This window comes from Stenella coeruleoalba (assembly GCF_951394435.1).
Source record: "Stenella coeruleoalba genome assembly, chromosome: 16".
NCBI lineage: Eukaryota > Metazoa > Chordata > Mammalia > Artiodactyla > Delphinidae > Stenella > Stenella coeruleoalba.
In genome coordinates this window covers 38,690,384-38,714,443 of record NC_137162.1, presented here as the reverse complement: position 1 = coordinate 38,714,443, position 24,060 = coordinate 38,690,384, and the positions used below count along the sequence as shown (strand labels likewise).

General features: G+C 36.5%; 1 protein-coding gene across 2 annotated transcripts in view; it reads right to left on the bottom strand.

Annotated features, from left to right (window-relative positions):
• ASAH2 (N-acylsphingosine amidohydrolase 2) overlaps nt 1–24,060 on the bottom strand; it is an 87,783-nt gene that overhangs the window by 18,962 nt on the left and 44,761 nt on the right. For both annotated transcript variants that reach the window (XM_079900924.1, XM_079900923.1), the window contains 6 exons: nt 16,161–16,276; nt 15,019–15,113; nt 13,334–13,373; nt 12,444–12,539; nt 9,663–9,758; nt 7,373–7,519 (listed from right to left, as the gene is read on the bottom strand). In XM_079900924.1, coding sequence (XP_079757050.1) covers nt 7,373–7,519; nt 9,663–9,758; nt 12,444–12,539; nt 13,334–13,373; nt 15,019–15,113; nt 16,161–16,276 — 590 coding nt within the window. The remainder of the gene's footprint in view (nt 1–7,372; nt 7,520–9,662; nt 9,759–12,443; nt 12,540–13,333; nt 13,374–15,018; nt 15,114–16,160; nt 16,277–24,060) is intronic.

The following is a 24,060-nucleotide window of genomic DNA, read 5'->3' as shown; positions in this document are numbered from 1 at the left end:
GAAAGAATGAACATGTTAAGTAAACATGTGGAAGATTTTTATTTAAAATGACCTAATCCAAACCCCTAGAGATGAAAACTACAGTATCTATAAAGAAAATACACTAGATGGAATTATCAAATTAAACACTGGAGAAGAAAAGATTACTGAATTTGAAGACACAGCAATAAAAACCATACAGAATTCAAAAGGGGAAAAGACTGAAAAAAAATGACCAGAGCAGCAGTGAGCTGTGGAACAACTTCAAGCCGCCTAATATATAGGTAATTGGAGTTCCCAAAGGATAGAAGAGCGGAAGAAATTCAGAAAAAAATAATGAATAAATAATGGCCAAAATTCTCCAAATTTGCTGAAAACTCTAAGCCCACAAATCCAAGAAGCTCAATGAACTCCAAGCACAAGAAACATAAAAAAAAATGACATCAAGGATCCTTAAAATCAAATTGCTGGAAACTAGAAATAAAAAGAAAAAAATTCTAAAAACAAGAGGAAAAAGAAGACACATTACACAGAGTAGAACATACATAAGGATGACAGCAGATTTTTTTTCCCACTGAAAACAATGCAAACCAGAAGACAGTACAGCAAAATCTTAAGGTCTTAAAAGAAAAAAACTGCTAACCAAGAATTCCATAAACAGTAAAAATATTCTTAAAAATGAAAATGAAAGTAAAATAAAGACATTTTCAAACATATAAAAGAAGAAAGAAAAATGTTAAAAGATGTCCTTCAAGCAAACAGAAAATGACACTAAATGGAAATTTGGATCTACAAAAAGAAATGAAGGGTCAGTTGTTAATTTGTGAGTTAATATAATATTTTTCTCTTATTATTTAAGTCTCTTTAAAAATAATCTACTGTTTAAAAATAACAAAAATCCATGATGGAGGTGATAAATCATATAAAAGTAAAATATATGACAGTAACACAAAGACCAGAAAAATATCAATGGAATAAAACCACTGGCCAGAATGATCAAGAGATAAAAATCAAACAGAAGGCTCAGATTATCAGTACCAGGAATAAAACAGGGGACATCAATACAGATTCTATAGATATGTAAAAGATAATAAGGAAAAATTGGCAATGACTTTACACCTGCAAATTCAAATAACTTAGATGAAATGAAATGGACAAATTCCTTGAGATACAGAAACTAAATATCATTCAAAAAGAAGTAAATGGCCTTAATAGTGAAGATTTACCAAACTGTACACTTTAAATATGTAGTTTATTGTATGTTAATAATACATCAATAAAAATATTTTTTAAAATAACAAACCAACAAACAAGTAAGTCTTCACATGACTTACTATGGCACACAAGGCCTTTTACAGGTAATTTCCCACTGCTGCTCCACCTTAGGCCCTCTATAGTCCATATACCTAGAGGTGGTATGTCTTGACAGGCTCTGTGAACTCTTATTCATCCTCTAAGACCTAGCCCAATTAAAAACATTTTTTAATAAAAACAGTCCATGGATTCATAATCAATGATGACCATCTAAACTGAGATGTGCTGTTCAATTATTTACTTTACTGTTAACTCCCCTGAATAACTAGCATTAATTTATTTTTTCTAATTTTCTTCATTTTCACCAGTGAGATTATCAAATTAGCCAGTCTCACCAATGGTTAGCAAAATGTTTCAACAACAATTAGAATTTTCTGCAAAAATCAGTATATTCTTTATATAGAGCAATCAGCCCTGCAGCCAATATCATGGTTCACTTAAAAAAATAAAATTTGTATCCAGTTAGCCAAATTTTCCTAACCCTTAAAAGCGTTCTTGTCCTTGATTTTTCTTCTTACCATCACAATTTCCTGCTTAGTCACACTCACCTTCACTATGAGAGACAACCCCACTACAAATATAATGTGCCAATTCAAACAGTAGTGGTATAGAACAGACATTTCTGACATGAAAGAGTGAGGAGGTCAGTAGGTCCCCTCCCTAAAAAGCAACTATATAAATAGACAACACTGTCAAAAATAACCATTTTTAAATTTTATTTTACCTCTTGAAATAGTTGATTTACAATGTCATGTTAGTTTCTGGTGTACAGTGATTCAGTTATATACTTTTTTCATATTCTTTTCCATTATAGGTTATTATAGCTTATTACAAGATACTGAATATAGTTCCCTGTGCAACAGTAGGACCCTGTTGTTTATCTATTTTCTATACAGTAGTTTGTATCTGCTAATCACAAACTCCTAATTTATTCCCTCCCCACTCTCCCCTTTAGTAACCAAAAGTTTATTTTCTATCTCTGTATGTTTCTCTTTTGTAAATAATTTCATTTGTATCATATTTTAGATTCCACATATCAGTGATAGCATATGATATTTGTCTTTCTCTGTCTGACTTACTTCACTTAGTATGATAATCTCTAGGTCCATCCATGTTGCTGCAAATGGCATTGTTTCGTTCTTTTTTATGGCTGAGTAGTATCTATTGTATATTATATAATACCACATCTTCTTTATTCATTCATCTGTCAATGGACATTTAGTTTGCTTCCATTCCATATCTTGGCTATTGTAAATAGTGCTGCTGTGAACACTGGGGTGCCTATATCATTTTAGAGTTTTCTCTGGATATATGTCCAGGAGTGGGATTGCTGGATCATATGTAACTCTAAAAATAACCATTTTAGCACTTCAATTATCAACCAAAAGCTGAGAAATGTTTGTTCATTAAAACTACTAAACTTAGTGGTAAGCACAGTGCAAGTTTTTGGTGTTCTTACCAGGGTTGCTCTCATCCTCTGTAGTACTATATTTCAACCAGAGCAGGGAAGGCCATAAAATCAACAGCTTTTCTGCTGCTGCCAGAAGGAACTTACTTAATTTGGAACATAGCCATTTAAAGTGGTGATCTCAGTGGAAGGCAAACATTGAGGGATAGTGGCTAGACTGGTAATTGGTGATTTAATAGTTTGTGGGGAAGATAACTGTCATGGTTTTAATAGGCTCTTATCCTATCCTGGACTAATCAGAGTCTATGATCATACACAGAGAAGAGAGCAGGCCCAAACCACCCATATATCCCTGGCTAATGTCTGGATGTATGTGCAGAGGAGATATAAGAGATCCCAGTGGAAATTAAAATTTGGGGAAAACTGAAAATGGTCTGAAGTTTGAATGCATACCCTAGCCCACACAGTTCCATCAGCAGAGACTGAAATTCTTACTCCTTGAGCCACCTAAATACAAACTCTGAACAATATCCAGCTGAACATTAAGTTCTGTGATCACAGAAGCAACACTTGAGAGTGAGACTTAAAATCAAGTATAAAAACCTGAGCAAAGATATAGCAGCCATACACTGTAAGAGAGACAGACTTTACTAATTAGTCCAGTCAAGTTTTAAATGAGCAAACAAAGAAACGAAAATAACAACTCTGGGGTGGGGAAGTGAAGCTAGAATCCAGAGTTGCTACAATATATCAACAAACATGCAGTATTCAAACAACAACAACAATGAAATGAGATGTACATACAAGAAAGTATCACCCATATTAAGGGGAAAAAAGGAACAATCAAAACTGCTTCTCTGTGTCCTCAGATGTTAGATTTAGCAAAGACTTCAAAGGAGCTGTTATTAAAATGTTCTAAGAACTAATATAAATCAGGTTTAAAGAACTAAAGGATAATGATTTAACAAACAAAGACACAGTGAAGAGAATTTTCTGGAGTTGAAAATCACAACAACTGAAATGAAAAATTCACTAGAGGGATTTCACAGCAAATGTGAGATGACAGAAGAAAGAATAAGTGAACTAGAATTTATCAACATAAATTATCTTATATGAAGAATAGAGAGGGAAAGAAAGATTGAAGTAAAATTAACAGAGCCTCAGAAACATGTGGGACAACACCGAGTATATTGACATTCACAAAACAGAAGTTCCAAAACTAGAAGAAAGAGAGAAAGGAACAAAAAACTTTTTGAAGGAATAATGGCTGAAAACTTCCCAGATTTGATGAATGTTACCTTATAGATCCAAGGAACTCAACAAATTCCAAGTAGGATAATCACAAAGTGATTCACATTTAGATATATTGTAGCAAACTAGTGGTAGACATAGACAAAAAGAAAATTTTGAAAGCAGCAAAAGTGATTCATTTCTTACAGAGAAATTACAATAAAATTAACAATTGACTTTTCATTAGAGAGTGAAGTACAGAAAGTAACAGGATAACATATTCAATGTAATAAAAGAAAAAAAATTTTCAATCAAGAATGCAGCAAAACCATTCTTCAAAGATAAGATAAATCCATTCCAGATAAACAAAGGCTGAGAGAATTTGTTGTTAGTATAACTGTCTTACAAGAAATACTACAGGAAGTCCTTCCAGCTGAAAGAAAATGATGCTAGATGATAATACAAATTCTTAAAAAGAAATAAAGAGTACCAGAACTGGTAAATACGTAGGTAAATAAAATTTTTCTATAAATATACTTTTTTTTTAGCAGTACACGAGCCTCTCACTGTTGTGGCCTCTCCCATTGCGGAGCACAGGCTCCGGACGCACAGGCTCAGCGGCCATGGCTCACAGGCGCAGTCGCTCCGCAGCATGTTGGATCTTCCTGGGCCAGGGCACGAACCCGTGTCCCCTGCATCGGCAGGCGGACTCTCAACCACTGCGCCACCAGGGAAGCCCTAAATATACTTTTTCATAGATTTTTTTAATGTCTTTAAAAGACATAAGCTTTTATAAAACAATAATTATAACACTGTATTATTACATTTACATGTAGATATAATATGTGACAATATCACCAAAAATGGGAAAGGGAAAAAAGACATTTGGGAAGAATCTTTTTGTATTTTTTAGAATTAAGTTAGTATTATATTAAAATCGGTTGTGGTTAGTTAAGATGCGTATTATAGCTCTGTGACGTGAGATATAAATATACATATATATATATTTGGTCTCTGCTCCCATTTCCTGGCACACAGCGCGTAAAACCCTTGGAATCTCCGCTAACGTGTCTTTTGTATGCTATTAAGATGACTGGTGGCTGCAGACTTATGCATAACCTCAGAATGGGGGCAAACAAACGCTGTGATTGGAGGGTTAGAACTTTCAACTCCAACCCCCTGATCTCCAGGGAAGGGAAAAGAGCTGGAGGTTGAGTTAACTGTCGATGGCCAATGATTTAGTCAATCATGGATACATAATGAAGCCTCCACAAAAATCCCTAAAGTTTTCGGTTTGGAGAGCTTCCAGGCTGGTGAATATGTGGAGACTCTGGGAAGGTGGCATGGCTGAAGAAGCTCTGCATTCTTTCCCCCATACCTTGCCCTATGCATCTCTCCACTGGTTGTTCCTAAGTTGTAACCTTTTATAATAAACTGGTAATCTGGTAAGTAAGCTATTTTCCTAAATTCTGTGAGCTATTCTAGCAAGTCATTAAACCTGAGGAGGAGGACATGGGAATCTCCAATTTATAGCCAGGCTGTTAGAAGCACAGGTGACAACTTGGATTTGCCACTGGTGTCTGAAATATGTGTGTATGGGGAGCGGGAGGTGAGGGAGAGGGTGCAGTCTAGTGGGACTGAGCCCTTAACCTGTGGGATCTGTGCCAACCCCAAGTAAATACCATCAGAATTGAATTGAATTGTAGGACATCAAATTGGTGTCCACAGAGAACTGGAGAGTTACTTGGTGGGTGGAAACCTCCACACATCTGCTATCAGAAGTATTGAGAGTGGAGTGTAAAGAGAAGAAACAGAGTTCTTTTTCAAGTCCCTAAAATAACTACCAGGAAAACAGCTAAAAATGTACATAGTAAAAAACCAACAGAGGAATTAAAAAAGGACACTAAAACATAAAAATAACCTAAGCATCCACCTTAAGAAATGCAAAAGAAGAGGGTGTACGAAGAGCAAAATAAAATCAAAGCAGGCGGAAGGAAAGAAATGAAACACTAGAGCAAAAATCAGTGAAATGGAAAAACAGATAAAACCAATGGAGCTAAAAGATGGCTCTTTGAAGACATAAGTCAGCAAAATCAGGCAGAAGGAGGGGACATCATTATTGACCTTACAGAAATTAAAAGAATTATAAAGGAATATTATGAACAAGTTTATCCCAACACATTAGACAATTATATGAAATGGGAAAATTCCTAAATACAAAGTAAACTCTTAGAAAGACACATAATTGACTCAAGAACAGAAAATCTGAATAGGCCTAAAACGAGTAAAGGAACTGAATTAGTGATTTAAAATTTTGCCATAAAAAGAAGCCCAAATTCAAATGACTTTGCTGGTAAACCTCATCCAATATTTACGGAAGAAATAACATCAATCTTTTGCATACATTTTCAGAAAATACAAGAGGAAACACTTTCTAATCCTTTACTGAGACCAGTGTCACCCCGATACCAAGGGCAGACAAAGACGACACATGAAGAGAAGACTACAAATGCCCCTCATGGACATGAGTACAAAACTCTTTAGAAAAATGTTAGCAAACCAAATTTAACACATGTAAAAAGTATTATATACCATTACTAAAGGGTATTTATTTAATATCTTAAATCAACCAATACAATACACCCTATTAATAGAATAAAAAACAAAAACCACATGATCACCTCAGTAGACACAGAAAAGGATTTGAAAAACTTCCAACACCTTTTCTTCATAAAAACTCTCAACAAACTAGACACAGAAGGGAATTTTTTTAACCTGATAAAGGGCATCTACAAAAATTCTAAAGAAAACATTATACTTAATGACTGAATACTTTTCCTCCTAAGATTAGAAACAAGATAAGGATGTCCAGTCTTACAACTTCTTTTCAATATTGCATTGGAGACTCTAGCCAGTGCAATAAGGAAACAATTAAAAGGCATCCACAAAAGAAATTCATAAAGGAATAAGTAAACCTGTTCTTATTCACAGATGACATACTATACATAGACATTTCTAAGGAATCCACACCAAAAATATCTATTGGAACTAATAAATGATTTAGCAAAGTTGCAAGACACAAGCTCTATATCAGATAGTAGTGGTAGAAATCCTGTTTCATTTCTATGTGCTTTTCCTATCCTTGACATATCATAGACAACTTTTCTATGCTACAATGAATGGTTCCAGGACAATCCCTTATAAAAAGAAAAGGAATAATTTGAATTTTAGAAATTCAATTTTCCACAATTACCAACTGAAAAATAAATACTTCCCCATTTTCATGTTTTCAGAGCCTCTGCAGAGATAAGAACAATTTTCTAAATTATTGCTAACAGCTGGTCCGAGGCATGATTCGAGGCAGGTGGTGACATTAAACATCTTTCCCCCCATCCCCACACAGTCTTCTGAAGGATCCCAAGACCTCTTTGCGAGTCTTACCACTCTGTATTTAGGGTTGGCTGGCTGCAGGACATCCCCAAAAGTTGTGCCTACAGGCGCTCTATCCACAGCATTAGGGATTAATGGGGCCATCAGGCCTTTGAAAAATGGAGGCTCTGGACCGCTGCTCAGATTGGCTACTGTATCCTAGAACAGAGAGCATTTGCTTAAGAAGCATACAATGTAGAGTCAAGACCCTTCCCCCCAGATCCCCAAAAATGCCTTCATTAAAGCAAACACATACACACTCACTTTCCCACTCCCTCTCCCTCTTCCCAAGAGCTAACAACTGCAACAAAATGCGAGGGCAACTCTGCTGAAATAGGAGCCTAGATGTCCATAATTTTAACTTTTGTGACTAGAAGAAAGTGTCAGTCACAGGTAACACTTTCACTCCCCTAGGCAGTATAATCTAGAGTGTAAGCTAGGAATCATGCTCCACGAGTTTAGATTCTGGGACAGCCATTCTTTAACTGTATGACTCTGGAGAGAAACACATGATAAGCCTCTGTAACATGACACTGTAATTATTCTTCTAAGGTTTAAAAAGTGTTGAGTCTCTCTTATCCAAAGTCACTACCAAGTTTTTTCCTAAATCCTTCTCTGTGCTCATTAAAGACTATAATAAATATATTTTTAATTTAAAAGTTAAGATCAGCCTGTATCATGACTGGTTTAATCTATACTTTCCACAAAATTTGCCACCTTTAATAGTGTCACCAAAATTCTAATCTCAAATTTTAAATAGTCCTCATATGGATTTGATGTACTTTAATCCTTGCTTTATATGTTTAATCTTGACAGCAGCCACATAACCGACTCGTTATCATTCTCATTTTGCAAATGGGAAGATAAGCTTACAGATACTCAGCGGTTTTTTTTTTTTCAAGATCACATAGATATTCTTAGACACGTAACTGTAAAATTCTGAAACAAATTTCCACAAAATGAATCACACTTTTCTTCCTAAATATCACTATAGAATTTGATGACTCTACTTCCATGGGAAGAGCTATAAACCTGTAATTGCATGAAAGTTAAACAGTGGTTATCTCTAGAGATGGGTTAGAGGTTTATACTTTTCTGTATAATCTGAATATTCTACAAATAGTTAGCTTTTATGATGAAAACTAAAAATAGTTCTGTTTTTTAAAAAATTATCAGACCTAAAATTGAAAAGAATATTATGATAAAACAATAACCTGATAATTAAAATATATCTGAAGTAAATACCTTGTACTGAAACTTCAAATACACAGTCAATAACTAATTAGATGGAGACATATGAAATTGCCCATATTTCACTATTTTGACCTACAGAAACAGCAGTTTTGTTTCAATTTAATATATCCAAGCTCTTTCTGTGAAAGGGCTTTATTGTCTTTGCTATGCCATCATTGCCTCACAGCCTTTATTGGGGCTTATGTGGTATTGTACAAGGGTCCATTTATCACATTAAAGTCCTTATCCTGCTTATTGACTAATCTTTTGACACCAGGGTGAAGCTTCATACATAAACTATATGCCAGAGGGAAGATTTACACAAGTGGAGTTCCTTTAAGTAAACTTATTTAGGTGTACAGATTTTAGGTAGATACAATGTGTGTGTACATTCCAAGACACTGTTGTACTTTATCAAACCTAAGGCTCTATTGATAATAACTATTATTATTTTTGAACCACCAAGAAAGTGAAAACATGCTACTAACTATAATTGTAAGATTCCTTTGATTGGAAGATATTGAGTTGGCCAAAAAGTTTCTTCAGTTTTAGGTAAAAGTAAAAGACATTTTTCATTTTCACCAAGAACTTTATAAAACAACGTATTCATTAACCGAATGAACTTTTTGGCCAACCCAATACATCCCAATTTCAGAGATGTTATAATATGGAAAATGGGCATCTCAGAACTGATAAACCACTCAATTCAGGAAGCAACTGGAGAGAAACTGACCAAGATTAGAGAGCACTGGTTCAACTCACAGTTATAGTAAGCTTGATCACTTCTCATCTCTGAACCTATTTGCTCATCTGAAAAATGGGGAAAAATACCTCCATACTTCACAAGGTGATTGGGAGGATAATAGGTATGAAAAATGGTCACTACCAAAAGATGTTAACTGACTCTGAATTTATTTTACCAGTTTCACTTCTTAGAGATACCTCACAGCTACAATATTTTTAAATATAAAGATTTTCAAAGAAACTGAACACTCAAAGCTAAGGTCTTTTTTGCTTCCCTCTGCATCTCCCCACCCCTGAGACACACAAACATACAATTTTTGATTACCGTAGCAATGGCCTTAGCAAGGACTCTGAAAAGCTGGATGTAAGCAGACAGAGTATGTGGTCCATAAATTGTGGATGCTGCCTCATACCGCTGAGCCTGCAGGAGAGGCAGAACAGAATCTTATACCATTCTGCGTATTTCGATCCATTTACAGAGGTGTTGCATTTTAGTGAGGGGTGATGACTGCACATCTTGCATAATCCAAACTGACATAATTCAAGACTACTTATGACAAAGGAGAGTGGGCATTTCCATTTACCAGCAAAAGTAAATGGCTCCCATCAACTACTTGTTCAAGGCAGTGAAGAATTCTCCTGGCTTATGCCATTTGGACCAACCGTCCAGTTAACCTGAAAGAGAGTAATAGCTCCTGAGTTTATGTCTATCTTAAGTACTTGTAATATAAATGCTTTCCCCCAAAGAGTACAGCAGGAGAAAAAAATGAGGAAAAATAAGAGTCTTAGTAACTCCTGGATAAACTGGGGGGTGATGGAACTATCTGGAGAAGGACATTTAACCCATCATAGAACTATAAAATGGAACCAAATACAACTCCTTTTACCTGAGCGCCAAGGCTTTGGTTGTTCCACAGAAACCTCCAATTCATCAAATCTAACCTGGAACTCATCACTCCAAATATATCAGCTTTCCCTGCAACATTCTTCATCTCAGTGAAGGCCATCGTTCCAGTCTCCCATGCCAGGATCATCTTGCAGTCAGCTTAGACCCCACTCTCTCCTTCATCCTATATCCTATAAGTCTCCAAGTCATCATTACTTAACATCTCTTGAATTTTTTCATTTTCCTCTTTCTTTACTGCTTTACCTTGGTCAAACCCTTAGCTCTCACCCAGATCATAACTACAGCTTCTTAAATCAGTTCTCTGCCTCTACACTTGTCCTTCCAATTCATTTCCTACACTGCCAGCCCAGTGAGCTTTCTAAATTACAGATTTCAACAGAGCATTCTTTCCTCTAAATTCTACTGCAGTTCCCCAAAATCTTACTTATTGAATCAAAGCTCTGAGGCACAGCATAAAAGACTCTCCATCGATCTAACCCTTGCCTCCCACTCTAGCCCCTGTCTCACTGCCGTCATCATGCTAATTCCATGGTACTCAACTAATTATGGCCCCTTAAATATACTAAGTCTGCCCCTCTGGACCTTCGTGTATGTAGCTCCCTCAATATGGAACACCCTCCCTAACTTTTATTTGCTTAATTAGTCCTTACTCATTCTCAATAACTTGGACAAATTCTACATCTTCGTGAAAATCTGCCAGTCCCCAACTTCAAATACCCAGTCTAAACTGGTGCTCTTTCTCCTCGTTTTCACAACACCTTGTGCATCCCTTTCACAGAAGTGTAATCATCTGCTTTCTTCTATGTCTTTTACTGGCCCATAAATTCTAGTGGTCTTGAGGGCAAGGCATTGTTATGCCCAGATAGTGGCTAGTACAGTATCTCTCACAAAACATATCTGTTGACTGAATAAGTTAATTAGTTAATTAATACTAATCTTTTCATGTCCCTAACCAGGAGACTAGCTAGTAGGGGTTCCTAACTTTACTTGCACCTTGGACTACTTTGGCAGTCTGTTGAGGCCTATGGACCCCTTTCAGAGCAACATTTCTAAACACATAAAATAAAATACATGGATTGACAAAGGAAACCCATTCAACTGAAATCAAACAATAATAAACCAATTTTGCAACAGAGTGATGTTTGTGCTTCTGTATGATGCTACTGAATAACAAGATCTAGTAGCAGATCTAATAACTACTGTGATTTTAAAATAGCAATGAGAGTAAAAGGTATTTCCAGATGTGCAGTAACTATTTGTGATATGAAAAATATTCATGGTTCCTATTGGTGACAAAAGTCAGAGGTACAGCTGATATTCTGTCATTTGTTGCCTACATTCATAATTGAAAGAGATGCTAAAAGACAGTTACACATAAATGAAAAAGTGGATACGTGAAAACTATTCACATCTAAGTTTACCCCAGTTAAGAACCTTTATTCAACAGGATTTCCTAGAAGGCAGGGACCCTTCAGTAAAGTCAACAGAGGGCAGCAGGGCAGACTCTACTGCTGGAATTACTGAGTATTTGTCAAGGGGTAGCCTGTGTGCCACAGTATGGATTGCCAAGTTATACCTGCAGATGTATTAGAAACCATTAATTGTGGAACTCTACACCATTTTCACATTTTTAACTACTGTCGTTTAAAAGTACTTGGGCTACTTTCTGTACTATTTGTAAACAAAAACGCATTACCAGGCAGCAGCCTCCCTAATTTTTTTGAGGCTCCGTTTCTTAATCTGTATCATGGATATAATAATACCCTACTTCAGTCGCGGCTAATTGTGAGGACTATGTAAGATCACATTTGCAAGGTGCTTAGCCAGTGCACTCAATAAACAGAAGCTATCAATGGGAGTTTTTCCCAGGTTCTACAGAAGTTTAAGGCACCAGAAGTATTAAGGAGAGAGTTAGGAATGTTGTATGCCATAACCCAGGCTTATTATCAGTGCCCCTGACAGAGTAATTTATTTCAGAGAAAGTGGAAGTCAGTGAGACTAGAATTTTGACCTGAACTTGGAAATGGTCAACCTAGAACTCCCAAATACAACTTCTGGCTTATCATTCTCTTACCAGCCCTAAAACAAAATCACCTCTCAAAAACACGATTGAGGAAGTCCACAAAGAAATTCTGCATTTGACGCAATAGTCTTGACCAGGGTATAATTCATTTAAAGGATGAGAACTTTTAATTTTACCTGGTATTCTTCATAGGTGGTAATGTAGTGTGTATATACATTGCATAGACCCGAAATAACAACAGTCATATTCAGCATCCCATAAGTTGCAAATTCCTAGGGGGAAAGGGAGAGTGCAATAAAATTACTCTTCATCTTATAGTGTATTATCATCCTACTTATACTTAACATACAATTATAAATATGAATCATTAGTGTAAGATAAATATCTTAACAATATTTTTCCTAATGATCTAAACTGCCTAGGAGTACAGGAGTATCTAAGGATCCCTTAGGAAAACGGAAAGCCATAACTCTGCACTATAGTTGGGCAAGTCAATGGATCTCCAAACATCTTAACGATTGCATTTGCAGATGCAGAATCTTATTACCAAAATACAGATATTTTATCAATTTCCAAAAAAGTATAATGGGAACATATTAGCTAACCACAGGAGTTATTTCCAGCTCCAAATAATAAAACATTTGTTGATTATATCATCTTAGAACCATTTACAATACTTTCTGAATGTAAAGAAAATCACAAATATAAATAAAATACAGCATTTTTAACATGTGTTAGATTTTTATTTACACAGGACTATAAGATACTAATGTACTTGGGGTCATTTACTACTGAATCCATAAAACCATTATCAATTTTTAAATTATTCGTACATAAATACAAATGAAATACTTTAATCTTACTATAGTTCTCTTATATTTTTTAAGTTTCTTCTTATGCCATTAATATTTCATTTTCACCTCCAGCCGTTATTTTCAAGATGTGTAAAACTCTCGTCATCTTCGCAAAGAATAATTTAAAAGGTGCCAGATCACAGGGACAGGGAATTCTTTTCTCTTTTCCAAATAAAAATGCATATGGATATTTTATTTCGTTTTTAATTTACCTCTTGAACTGCCTCCCGAAGTCTTCGTCCAGACATGGTCCTGAGTCAAGAAAACAGAATTATCAGAGTGTTTTCCTATTCAGAATGTACACAAGGTACACAGAAAGACTTGTAGTGAAAGCCAAAATGTGAGCCTGGCTAACAATAGTAAAGTGTATAGAAACAATGCAAGTTAAAGCTGAGCTTTTTTCCTCACTGCCGTATCTTCAAAACAAATCCTAAAGTGAAAACAGACAACTTGAAGGAGGAAAACAGAATCAATGAATATCACTGGCAAAAGATCCCAATCACTTTCCATTCACTGAGTCGACAATAGGTTGCATTCTATTTAATAACAGCTGAGGCAAGTAGAGAGTGTACTGTTCCTGCCTACAAAGAACTTACTATTTCATTCATTCATTTAATCCTTCAGTAAAATATTGGACACCTACCACATACCAGACCCACTTCAAACTGCTAAGGATTCAACAGTATGGAGCTGACATTCTAGGGAGGGAAGATGGTCAACAAGCAAATAAAAAAGTGAGATGACTGTAAGTGCTATGGAGAGTATAAGGTAGGATAAGGATGAAAGAGGATGGTGGTGGTCATTGTGGGGATGGTGGTGTTCGTGCTGATGCTGTAGTGATGTGGTGGTGGTGGGGTAAAGACAATGTTATATCATGTAAGCAAGACTGGCATCTCTGTTAGAGTTTTGAGCAGAGAATTGAAGGAATAAAAGACTTGGCCATGGGGATAAATGGAGGGTAAGTGTTTCAGGCAGAAGGAACTGTAAATTCGAAAGCCCTAAAATAGAAGCGTGCTTGGTAGTCTGGGAACGGCACTGAAGCCAAGGTGGCTGCAGCAGGGGTGATCAAGGGGGAGTGGTATGAAATCAGATCAGAGAGCTTGCTGAAGAGAGGATCACATAGGGCCCTGTCGGATATTACAAGCGTTTGAGAATTTCTCTGGAGAGTTAGAAGCCATTGAAAGGTTTTGAGTAGTGACATGATTTGACTTATGCTTTACAGGGATTACTCTGGCTATAATGTTGAGGAAAGACTATAGAGGAGTGAGGGAGAAGCAAGAAGGTGAGACAGGAGGTTATTGCAGTAAAATCCAGGGGAGAGGTAATGGTGGCTTAGACCCAGGTTGGGGCTGGGGGGTGGGGAGGGGAAGAATGATGGAAACTGTTGAATAGAACATACAGAATTTGCTGAAGGATTGAAAGCAGGGAAAACTGAAAAAGAGAGAATTCAGGGATGACTCTAAGATTTAGGGCCTGAGCAATGAAAAGATAAAAAATTGCTACTTACTAAGATAGGAAATATGGCATAAGGAGCGGATTTAAAATATGCTTCCATGCTTCTAATACCTAAATCGATTGTTTCACGACCCTATGTTTTAATATTATTTAAAGTCTTTCTACTGACATAATAAATCACTGCATAATTTTATTGGAATGATAACTTTTCAAATTTTTCTGTTTACTTCAAGTTACCCACTAGTAACAGGCAGAGAGAGATTCATTCTTCAGAGGCCCCACCAAAAGAGGGTGGGAATATTTGTCACCGTCGCCAAACATAGCACAGTAGGATACAAAGGAGTCAGTACAGAATTATCTGCCCATGATAAGAAGTGATCCCAACAGAAACACATCCACAACAGTTACATGTGTAACTACAAAAAGAAAAACAGGAACTTACGTAAACTCCCCAGGGATGGCAGTGATGGCCAAGAACCCAAGAGTAATAATCTGAACATCAACTATATCTGGGTGCCAGGGATGAGGTTTTGACAGCTAAGAACCAAAAGCATGAAAACTGTGTTAAGAATATTATTCTTTCTATCGTCAAGAGACTGACGCTGCTCATAGAAGTTCCTTTATTAAAGGATTTTAAATGTTTCCAGCTGTTTTGGGGTGTCTTATCCTAATATCATATTTCTTTTCTAATTCATGTAGTATTAAATATTCTATCTATTCAATAATAATAAGATGTAAATCTTATATACCAGTGTCCCATTAACCTGGACTTATTTTCTCATCAATGAAGTTTCTAATGGATTTATCATTGTGGAATCACAATGTGTAATAGATAACCAAGTGTTCTCCTATATTACCATGGTGACTATCTTTATACAAGATGAATAAGAAATTACCATCATTTGGAATAGCTTAAGTTAATGATTTCTTTTTACTTTAAATCTTCAGTTACCAAGTCTTGCCTTACTTTTTAGGTTTTCTCCAAGAGAATCTATCCTTTACCATATTCAGATTAGTAGAATCTTTCCCTCTATTCCTTTGTTTCCTCTCTTTCTTCTTCCTGGAGAATTTTAATTAAATATTAGAAAAAAACTCTATTTAAAAATTTTTTCTACATCAAAAATCCATGATAGTATGAACACTGTATGAATATGAAAATCCATGTTCCAAAGAGCATTTAAAGAATATTGCTTTACTTAATAATGTTGCCTGAGTTGTGAGAAAATAACCTGAGATATTTTTCTCTGCAAAGAATTCTGTGTTCACTCCTATCCTGGAGTCAACATAAACAAATCCTGAATAAGAAAAATGTTACTCTTATTCTTCCTTTTCCACTGTTCTAATTGCTTCATTTATTTACTATAGATGTAAAACTCTAAGTCAGTGTCTTTAATAATCATAACCCTTATTTCTTAGAGTTACACTTATAGCATCCATATTTTTTAATATTAAAAATTTGGTATGGGAACATCTGAATAACACACAGATCTACTATTTAACACAGAGCTACTATTCATATCTGATAATTCATAAATGTAAAATTAACGATATACTAATTTCACCATGATAATCAAAATGTATTACCTCTCCAGTATGAAGAAGGATTGGCTTTGGTTTTTGGCATTCTTTGATTTCTTCAGATGGCTTGCCCAGGGCCTGATCCCGAATACTGTCCCACGATGGATCCCCTACTGTTGTCCCTATTAGGAATGTTACGATTAATATGATTCCAACCCTCTGAAAAATATCATCATTTTGACAAATGTTGTACAACAATGCTTTTAGGACTTTGAGAGATTTTATCGAGGTTGTTGTTCAATGATTCCAAACAGTTGCATAATAGAAGAGGCAAGATTTCCTGTACATCCTAAAGTAGGAGCCGTTGTTTAATTAGACCTCAGTGTGGTTGACAGAATAAAAGAATATATATGTTCTACAACCTTAATTTTTTTTTATTGCTCTTTCTCAACCATTTTGCAAATAAAAAATATGATATAATTAAATGTAGGTCTATGAACTGAATCACCTTTTTCTTATTTTGAAAACTATAAAAAAAAAACACCTCCAACGTGAAGTACCAGTTGTTTGACTTGTGGTCTCTAAAGACCCACTCTTGAATCTCCACTTAATTATGCACACACACACACACACACACACACACACACACACACGAGCAATAAAAACAACCATCAAGCGTAACACCCATAATCTGGGGAAAAGCTTTGTTAACTACAAAACCTAAGAACATAGAACCTATAATCCATTAGGAAAATATAACAACTATGAACATATATGAACCTAATAACAGAGTACAAAAATACATGAAACAAAACTGACAGAAATGAAGGGAGAAACAATCAACAATAATAGTTGGAACTTCAATAACTCACTTTCAATAACAGATAGAACAACGAGTGAGAAGACCAATAGGGAAGTATAAAATTTGAACAGCACTAGAAGCCAACTAGACCTAACAGTTACTAACAAAGGGCTCCATCCAACAACAGCATAATATGTATTCTTCTCAAGTGCATATGGAACATTATCTAAAATAGACCATATGCTGGCCATAAAACAAACTTCAATAAATGTTTTAAAGTATAAATAATACAAAGTATGTTTTCAACCACAATGTAATGAAATTAGAAATAAATAACAGAAGAAAATTTGATAAACTCACAAATATGTGGAAATTGAGCGACATGATTATGAATAGCTAATGGTCAAAAAAGAAATCAAAAGAAAATATAAAAACAGTTTCGGATGAATGCAAATGAAGACACAGTATATCAAAACTTATAGAATGCAGTGAAAGCAGTTCCCGTAGGGAAATTGATAGCTTTAAATGCCCTTATAAAGAAAGGAGATGACCTCAGCAAGATACCAAAGTAGAAGATATCAGCTTTCATCTCCCCACAGAATACAATAATTAGCTATCCACAAAAGAAAATAGCTCTGGGAGGGCTCAAGAGTCCAACTAAAAACCTACAGCAACACAGTGGAGCAAAACAGAATAACCACATGAAAAGGGTCACTGGGAAGGTTGGCTTATCTGAGACATCTCAAGATGGCTAGGAACGAAGAAGGGCAGAAGATATCAGTACCAGCCACATAACAGATGCCATCATTTGCTGCAGTGGCCTCTGCTCTGCGGAAGACCCTGGAAACCCTTGCCACTGAGAACCTGAACAGCCTCTGCAACAGACTCTCTACAGCTTTCATGAAAGAGGACCCTGTTTGTCAGTGCAAACCCCAGAAGACTGCTCCACAGAGACACCAGCAGCTTGTATGACTGAGGTAACCAATGATGGATTACCATGGATCACTGAAGAGAGACGTGATGCTGTACCTCCCTCATGAGAAGCTTCTGTTCCACTGCCCTGGAGTCAGGGCTGTCAGTCCCCCACCCCCAAACCCATACATGACCCTGACCCCAGAGCCATGGGTGTTCCATGTACGCCCATGTTTCAGACCCCAACTTTGTGACCATGCTATGTTTTCCTGAGCTCCAAACCCCAGACCTGCAGCTGCCCTGCAAGTACCTGTAACTCAGGCACTGGAGCCACTGCAAGTGGAACTGAACCCCAGAACCACTTTCCTCTGCAAATGCACGTGTTCTAGTCCCCAGCTCCACGGCTGCTCCACATGTGCCCATACCTCAGGCACAGAGCTGTTGGTGAGCCAGTGTCCTGGACCCTGGAGGCATGGTTGCTCCACAAGCACCCAAGCTCCAGATCTCAGGTATGTCACTGTTCCATGAATGCGACATATCAGACATCAGTGCCACCACCACTGTGAATGTACCTGAAGCCAAACATAGCACCCAAAGTGATGCCCTTGGCCATGACATCCTCCAAGGGAGAAAAGGATGTCAGGATGTCCCCAGCAGACTTCACCACTGAAGATCACAACAGCGCTCACAGCAGCTGCAGATACCCTTAGTACTGGCCTTTGAGGACACATGCAATCTTCACCAATGATGACCTCAGCTGACAGAGCTGCATGGAGACTATGCCACTTGGGCTGCCCTGGAGTTGGAACAACCACAGTCACCCAATCAATGTCTCTGCAGCCACCCAAAGGTGAAGGCCTTTCCCCACCAAAACCATTCTGTAAAGTCTGGAAGAGGTGACTGATCCATCAAATGCACAGACAAATGCAATTCTATGAGACAACAGAAATCAAGGAAACATGACATCACAAAAGGGATACAATAATTTTCCAATAACTGACCCGAAGAATTGGAGATCTAGAAACTGTCAAAGAAGAACTCAAAATAATTGTGTCAAAGAAGTCCAGCAAGCTACAAGAGAACAAATATATACAACTTAACAAAATCAAGAAAATAATTATGAACAAAATGAGAGTTCAACAGAAAGGCAGAACCATAAAAAAGAGCCAAACAAATTCTGGAGCTGAAGAAGGCAATGAAGGAAATGAACAATGCAGTAGAGAGCATCAACAGCAGATTTGATCAAGCAGAAGAAATAATCTGTGAACTCAAAACAAGTCATTAGGAATTATTCAATTAAAGTGAAAAAAATGAAAAAGAATGAAGAAAGCCTACATGAATTATGAGACACAAAATGCCAAAGGGAGTTCTTCAAGCTGAAATGCAAGGATACTAATAGCCCATAAAAGATATGAAAGAACAGGTATACCTCATTTTCTTGCACTTTGCTGATATTGTGTTTTTCTGTTTGTTTGTTTGGGGTTTTGTTTACAAATTGAGGGTTTGTGGTAACCCTGCATTGAGCAAGTTGATCAGTGCCATTTTTCCAACAGCAATTGCTAACTTCATGACATTGCATCACATGTTAGTAATCCTCACTAGATTTCAAACTTTTTCATTATTGTTATATTTCTTACAGTGATCTCTGATCAGTGATCTTTGATGTTACTACTGTAATAGTTTGGCAGCACTACCAACCACATCCATCTAAGACAGAAAACTTAATTGATAAATGTACGCGTTCTGACTGCTCCACTGACTGGCTGTCCCTCCATCTCTCTTCCTCTCCTTAGGCCTCCCTATTCCCTGAGACACAACAATATTGAAATTAGGCCAACTAATAACCCTACAATGGCCTCTGTGTATTCAAGTGGAAGGAAGAGTCGCACATCTCTCATTTTAAATCAAAAGCTAGAAATGATTAAGCTTAGTGAGGAAGACATGTTGAAAGCCGTGATATGACAAAAGCTAGATCTCTTGCACCAATAGTCAGCCAAATTGTGAATGCAAAGGAAAGTTCTTGAAGGAAATTAAAAGTGCTATTCCAGCGAACACACAAATAAGAAAGTGAAACAGTCTTATTACTGATATGGAGAATGTTTTAATTGTCTGGATAGAGAAGCAAACCAGCCACAACATTCCCTTATGCCAAAGCCTAATTCAGGGCAAGGCCCTAAATTTCTTCAATTCTATGAAGGCTGACAGAGGTGAGGAAGCTGCAAAGGAAAACTCTGAAGGTAGCAGAGGTTGGTTTATGAGCTTTAGGGAAGGAAGCCATCTCCATAACATAAAGGTTCAAGGTGAAACAGCAAGTGCTAATGTAAAAGCTGAGGAAAGTTAGCCAGAAGAATAAGCCAAGATAATGAATGAAGGTGGTTACACTAAAAACAGATTTTCAACGTAGGCAAGACAATCTTCTTTTGGAATAAGATGCCATCTTGGACTTTCTTAGCTAGAGAGGAGAAGTCAATGTCAGGCTGACTCTCTTGTTAGGGATAAACATAGCTGGTCACTTTAAGCTGAAACCAATGCTCATTTACCATTCTGAAAATCCTAGGGCTCTTAAGAATTGTGCTAAATCTACTCTGCCTGTGCTCTATAAATGGAACAACAAAGCCTATATGACAGCATGTCTGTTGACAAGATGGTTTACTAAATATTTAAACACCACTGTTGAGATCTACTGCTCAGGAAAAGATTCCTTTCAAAATATTAGTGCTTGGGCTTCCCTGATGGTGCAGTGGTTGAGAGTCCGCCTGCCGATGCAGGGGACACGGGTTCGTGCCCCCGTCTGGGAAGATCCCACATGCCGCGGAGCGGCTGGGCCCGTGAGCCATGGCCACTGAGCCTGCGCGTCCAGAGCCTGTCCTCCACAACGGGAGAGGCCACAACAGTGAGAGGCCCGCATACCGCAAAAAACAAAACAAAACAAACAAACAAAATATTACTGCTCACTGACAATGCATAAGTCACCCAAGAGCTCTGAAGAAGATGTACAAGATTAATGTTGTTTTCATGCTTGCTAACACAATACCCATTCTGAAGCCTGTGGATCAAGGAGTACTTTTGACTTTCAAGTCTTATTATTTAAGAAATACACTTCAGAAGGCTATAGCTGCCATGAACAGTGATTCCTCTGATGGATCTTGGAAAAGTCAATGGAAAACTTCCTGGAAAGGATTCACCATTCTAGATGCCATTAAGAACATTCATGGTTCATGCAAAGTGGGCAAAATATCAACATTAACAAGGGCTTGGAAAAAGTTATTTCAGCTCTCATGGATGACTTTGAGGGGTTCAAGACTTCAGTTGAGGAAGTAACTGAAGAGGTGGTGATAACAGCAAGAGAGCTAGAATTAAAAGCAAAGCCTAAAGATGTGACTTAACTGCTGCAATCTCATGATGATAACTTCCACAAATGAGGAGTTGCTGCTTATGAATGAGCAAAGAAAGTGATTTCTTAAGGTGGAATCTTCTGGTGAAGATGCTCTGAAGACCACTGAAATGACAACAAAGGATTTAGAATGTCATGCAAACTTAGTTGATAAAGGCTGTGGCAGGGTTTGACAGAACTGACTCCAATTTTGAAAGAAGTTCCACTGTGGGTAAAGTACTATAAAATGCATTGCACGCTACAGAGAAATCACTTGTGAAAGAGTCAATCAATGCAGAAAACTTCATCACTGTCTTATTTCAAGAAATTGCCACAGTCACCACAACCTTCATCGACCACCACCCTGATCAGTCAGCAGCCATCAACATCAAGGCAAGACCCTCCACCAGCAAAAAGATTATGATTATGACTCCTTGAAAACTCTGCTGATGGTTACCATTTTTAGCAATAAAAGTATTTTTTATTAAGGAATGTACATTTTTAAGACATAATGTTATCACACACTTAATAGACTAACAGTATAATGCGAACATAACTTTTATAAGCACTGGGAAATAAATAACAATATAATAATAGTAGGGAACATCAATGGCCCACTTTCAAAAGTGGTTAGATCATCCACACAGAAAATCAACAAGGGAACATTGGACTTGAATCATATCTTAGACCAACTGGACCTAAAAGACACATATGGAACATTCTACCCAACAACAGTAGAAAACACATTCTTCTCAACTATGCATGAAACATTCTCCAGTATTGATCATGTAGGGTCACAAAAGAAGCCTCAGCAAATTTAGAAGATTGAAATCATACCAACTATCTTTTCTGACCACAAAGACATGAAACTAGAAATCAGTAACAGGACAACTGGAAAATTCACAGATATGTGAAGATTAAAACACATACTCCTCAACAACTAATGGGTCAAAGAAATCAAAATGAAATCAAAAATACCTCAAAACAAACAAAACATAAATGGAAATACAATATACCAAAAACTTACTGTACAGAGCAAAATAAGTTCTGGGAGTGCAGTTTATTGTGATATACCCCTACATTAAGAACTAAGAAAGATCTCAAAAAAACAACCTAACTTTACACCTCAAGGAACTAGAAAAAGAACAAACTAAGCACAAAGTTAACAGACAAAAAGAAATAACAAAGATCAGAGTAGAAATAAATAAAATAGAGACCAGAAAAACAATAGGAAAAAACCCACAAAATGAAGAGCTGGTTTTTGAAAACACAAAATTGACAAACCTTTAGTTAGACTAACTAAGAAAAAAAAGAGAGAAGGCTCAAATTTTTCAAAAAATTAGAAATGAACGGTAAGACATTACAAATGACACCTCAGAAATACAAAAAGATGACTATAAGCAATTATACACCACCAAATTGGATAACCTAGAAGAAATGGGTAAATTCCTAGAAATTCCTAGACTAAATCATGAATAAATAGAAAACTTTAAGCAGACTAATAATGAGTAAGAAGATTGAATCAGTAATCAGAAACCTCCTAACAAAAAAAGAGTAGGATCAGATGGTTTTACTGGTGAATTCAACCAAACATTTACGGAAGAATTAATGCCAGTTCTTCTCAAACTCTTCTCAAAAATTAAGGAGGAGGGAATACTCCCAAATTTGCTTTATGATGCGAACATTACCCTGATACCAAAGCCATATAAGGGCACTATGAGAAAAAAAAAAAAAAAGGCCAATATCTCTGATGAATATAGAAGCCAAAATCCCAAGCAAAATACTAGCAAACTGAATTCAATAGCACATTAAAATGATCATGCACCATGATCAATGGGATTTATTCCTGGGATGCAAGAATGGTTCAAAAAATGTGAATAAATGAATGTGATATACCACTTTAATAGCACAGGAGAGTTCTCCCTTTACTCCGTGCCCTAAATAAATAGGAAAACATCCATGTTCAAGGATTAGAAGACTTAAAATTGTTAAGATTACAGTGCTCCTCGATTTAATCTACAGATTCAATACAATTGCAATCAGAATCTCAGCTGACTTCTTTGTAGAAGTTGACAAACTGATTCTAAAATTTAAATAGAATTGCAAAGGACTCAGAATAGCAAAAACAATCTTGAAAAAGGAGAACAAAGTAGGAGGACTCATATATCCTGATTTCAAAACTTACTACACAGCAATAGTAATGAAGAAAGGGTGATACGAACCATGGAATACTACTTAGCTATAAAAAAAGGAATGATTTTTCTTTTTTTAAAGGGTGATACTAGCACAAAAAATAAACACAGATCAACGGAATAGAATTGGGAATCCAGAAATAAGACCATGAATCTATGGTCAACTAATTTTCAATGAGTGTGCCAAGCCCATTCAATGGGTTAAAAAAAATAGCCTTTCAACAAATGGTGCTGTAATAACTGGATAGCCACAAGGAAAAGAATGAAGGTGGATTGTTACCTCACACCATATATAAAAGCTAACTCAAAATAGCTCAAAGATCTAAATTTAAGAGCTAAAACCATAAAACTTCTAGAAGAAAACGGGTAGGTTTTCATGACATCAAATTTAGCAAAGGATACTTAAGTATGACACCAAAAGCATGAGACACAAAAGCAAAAATAGACCATTTTGATTTCATCAAGATTAAAACTTTTTGTGCTTAAAAGGACACAATGAAGAAGGTGGAAACACAACCCACAGTAGGGAGATCAGCCAAAACGGTGGAGTAGAAAGACCATGAGCTCACCTCCTCTCATGGCCACACCAAAATAACAACTATTTACAGACCACTTATTGATGGAAAAGACCAGAACCTACCATAAAAGATCTTCTATAACTAAAGATATAAAGAAGAACCACAGTGA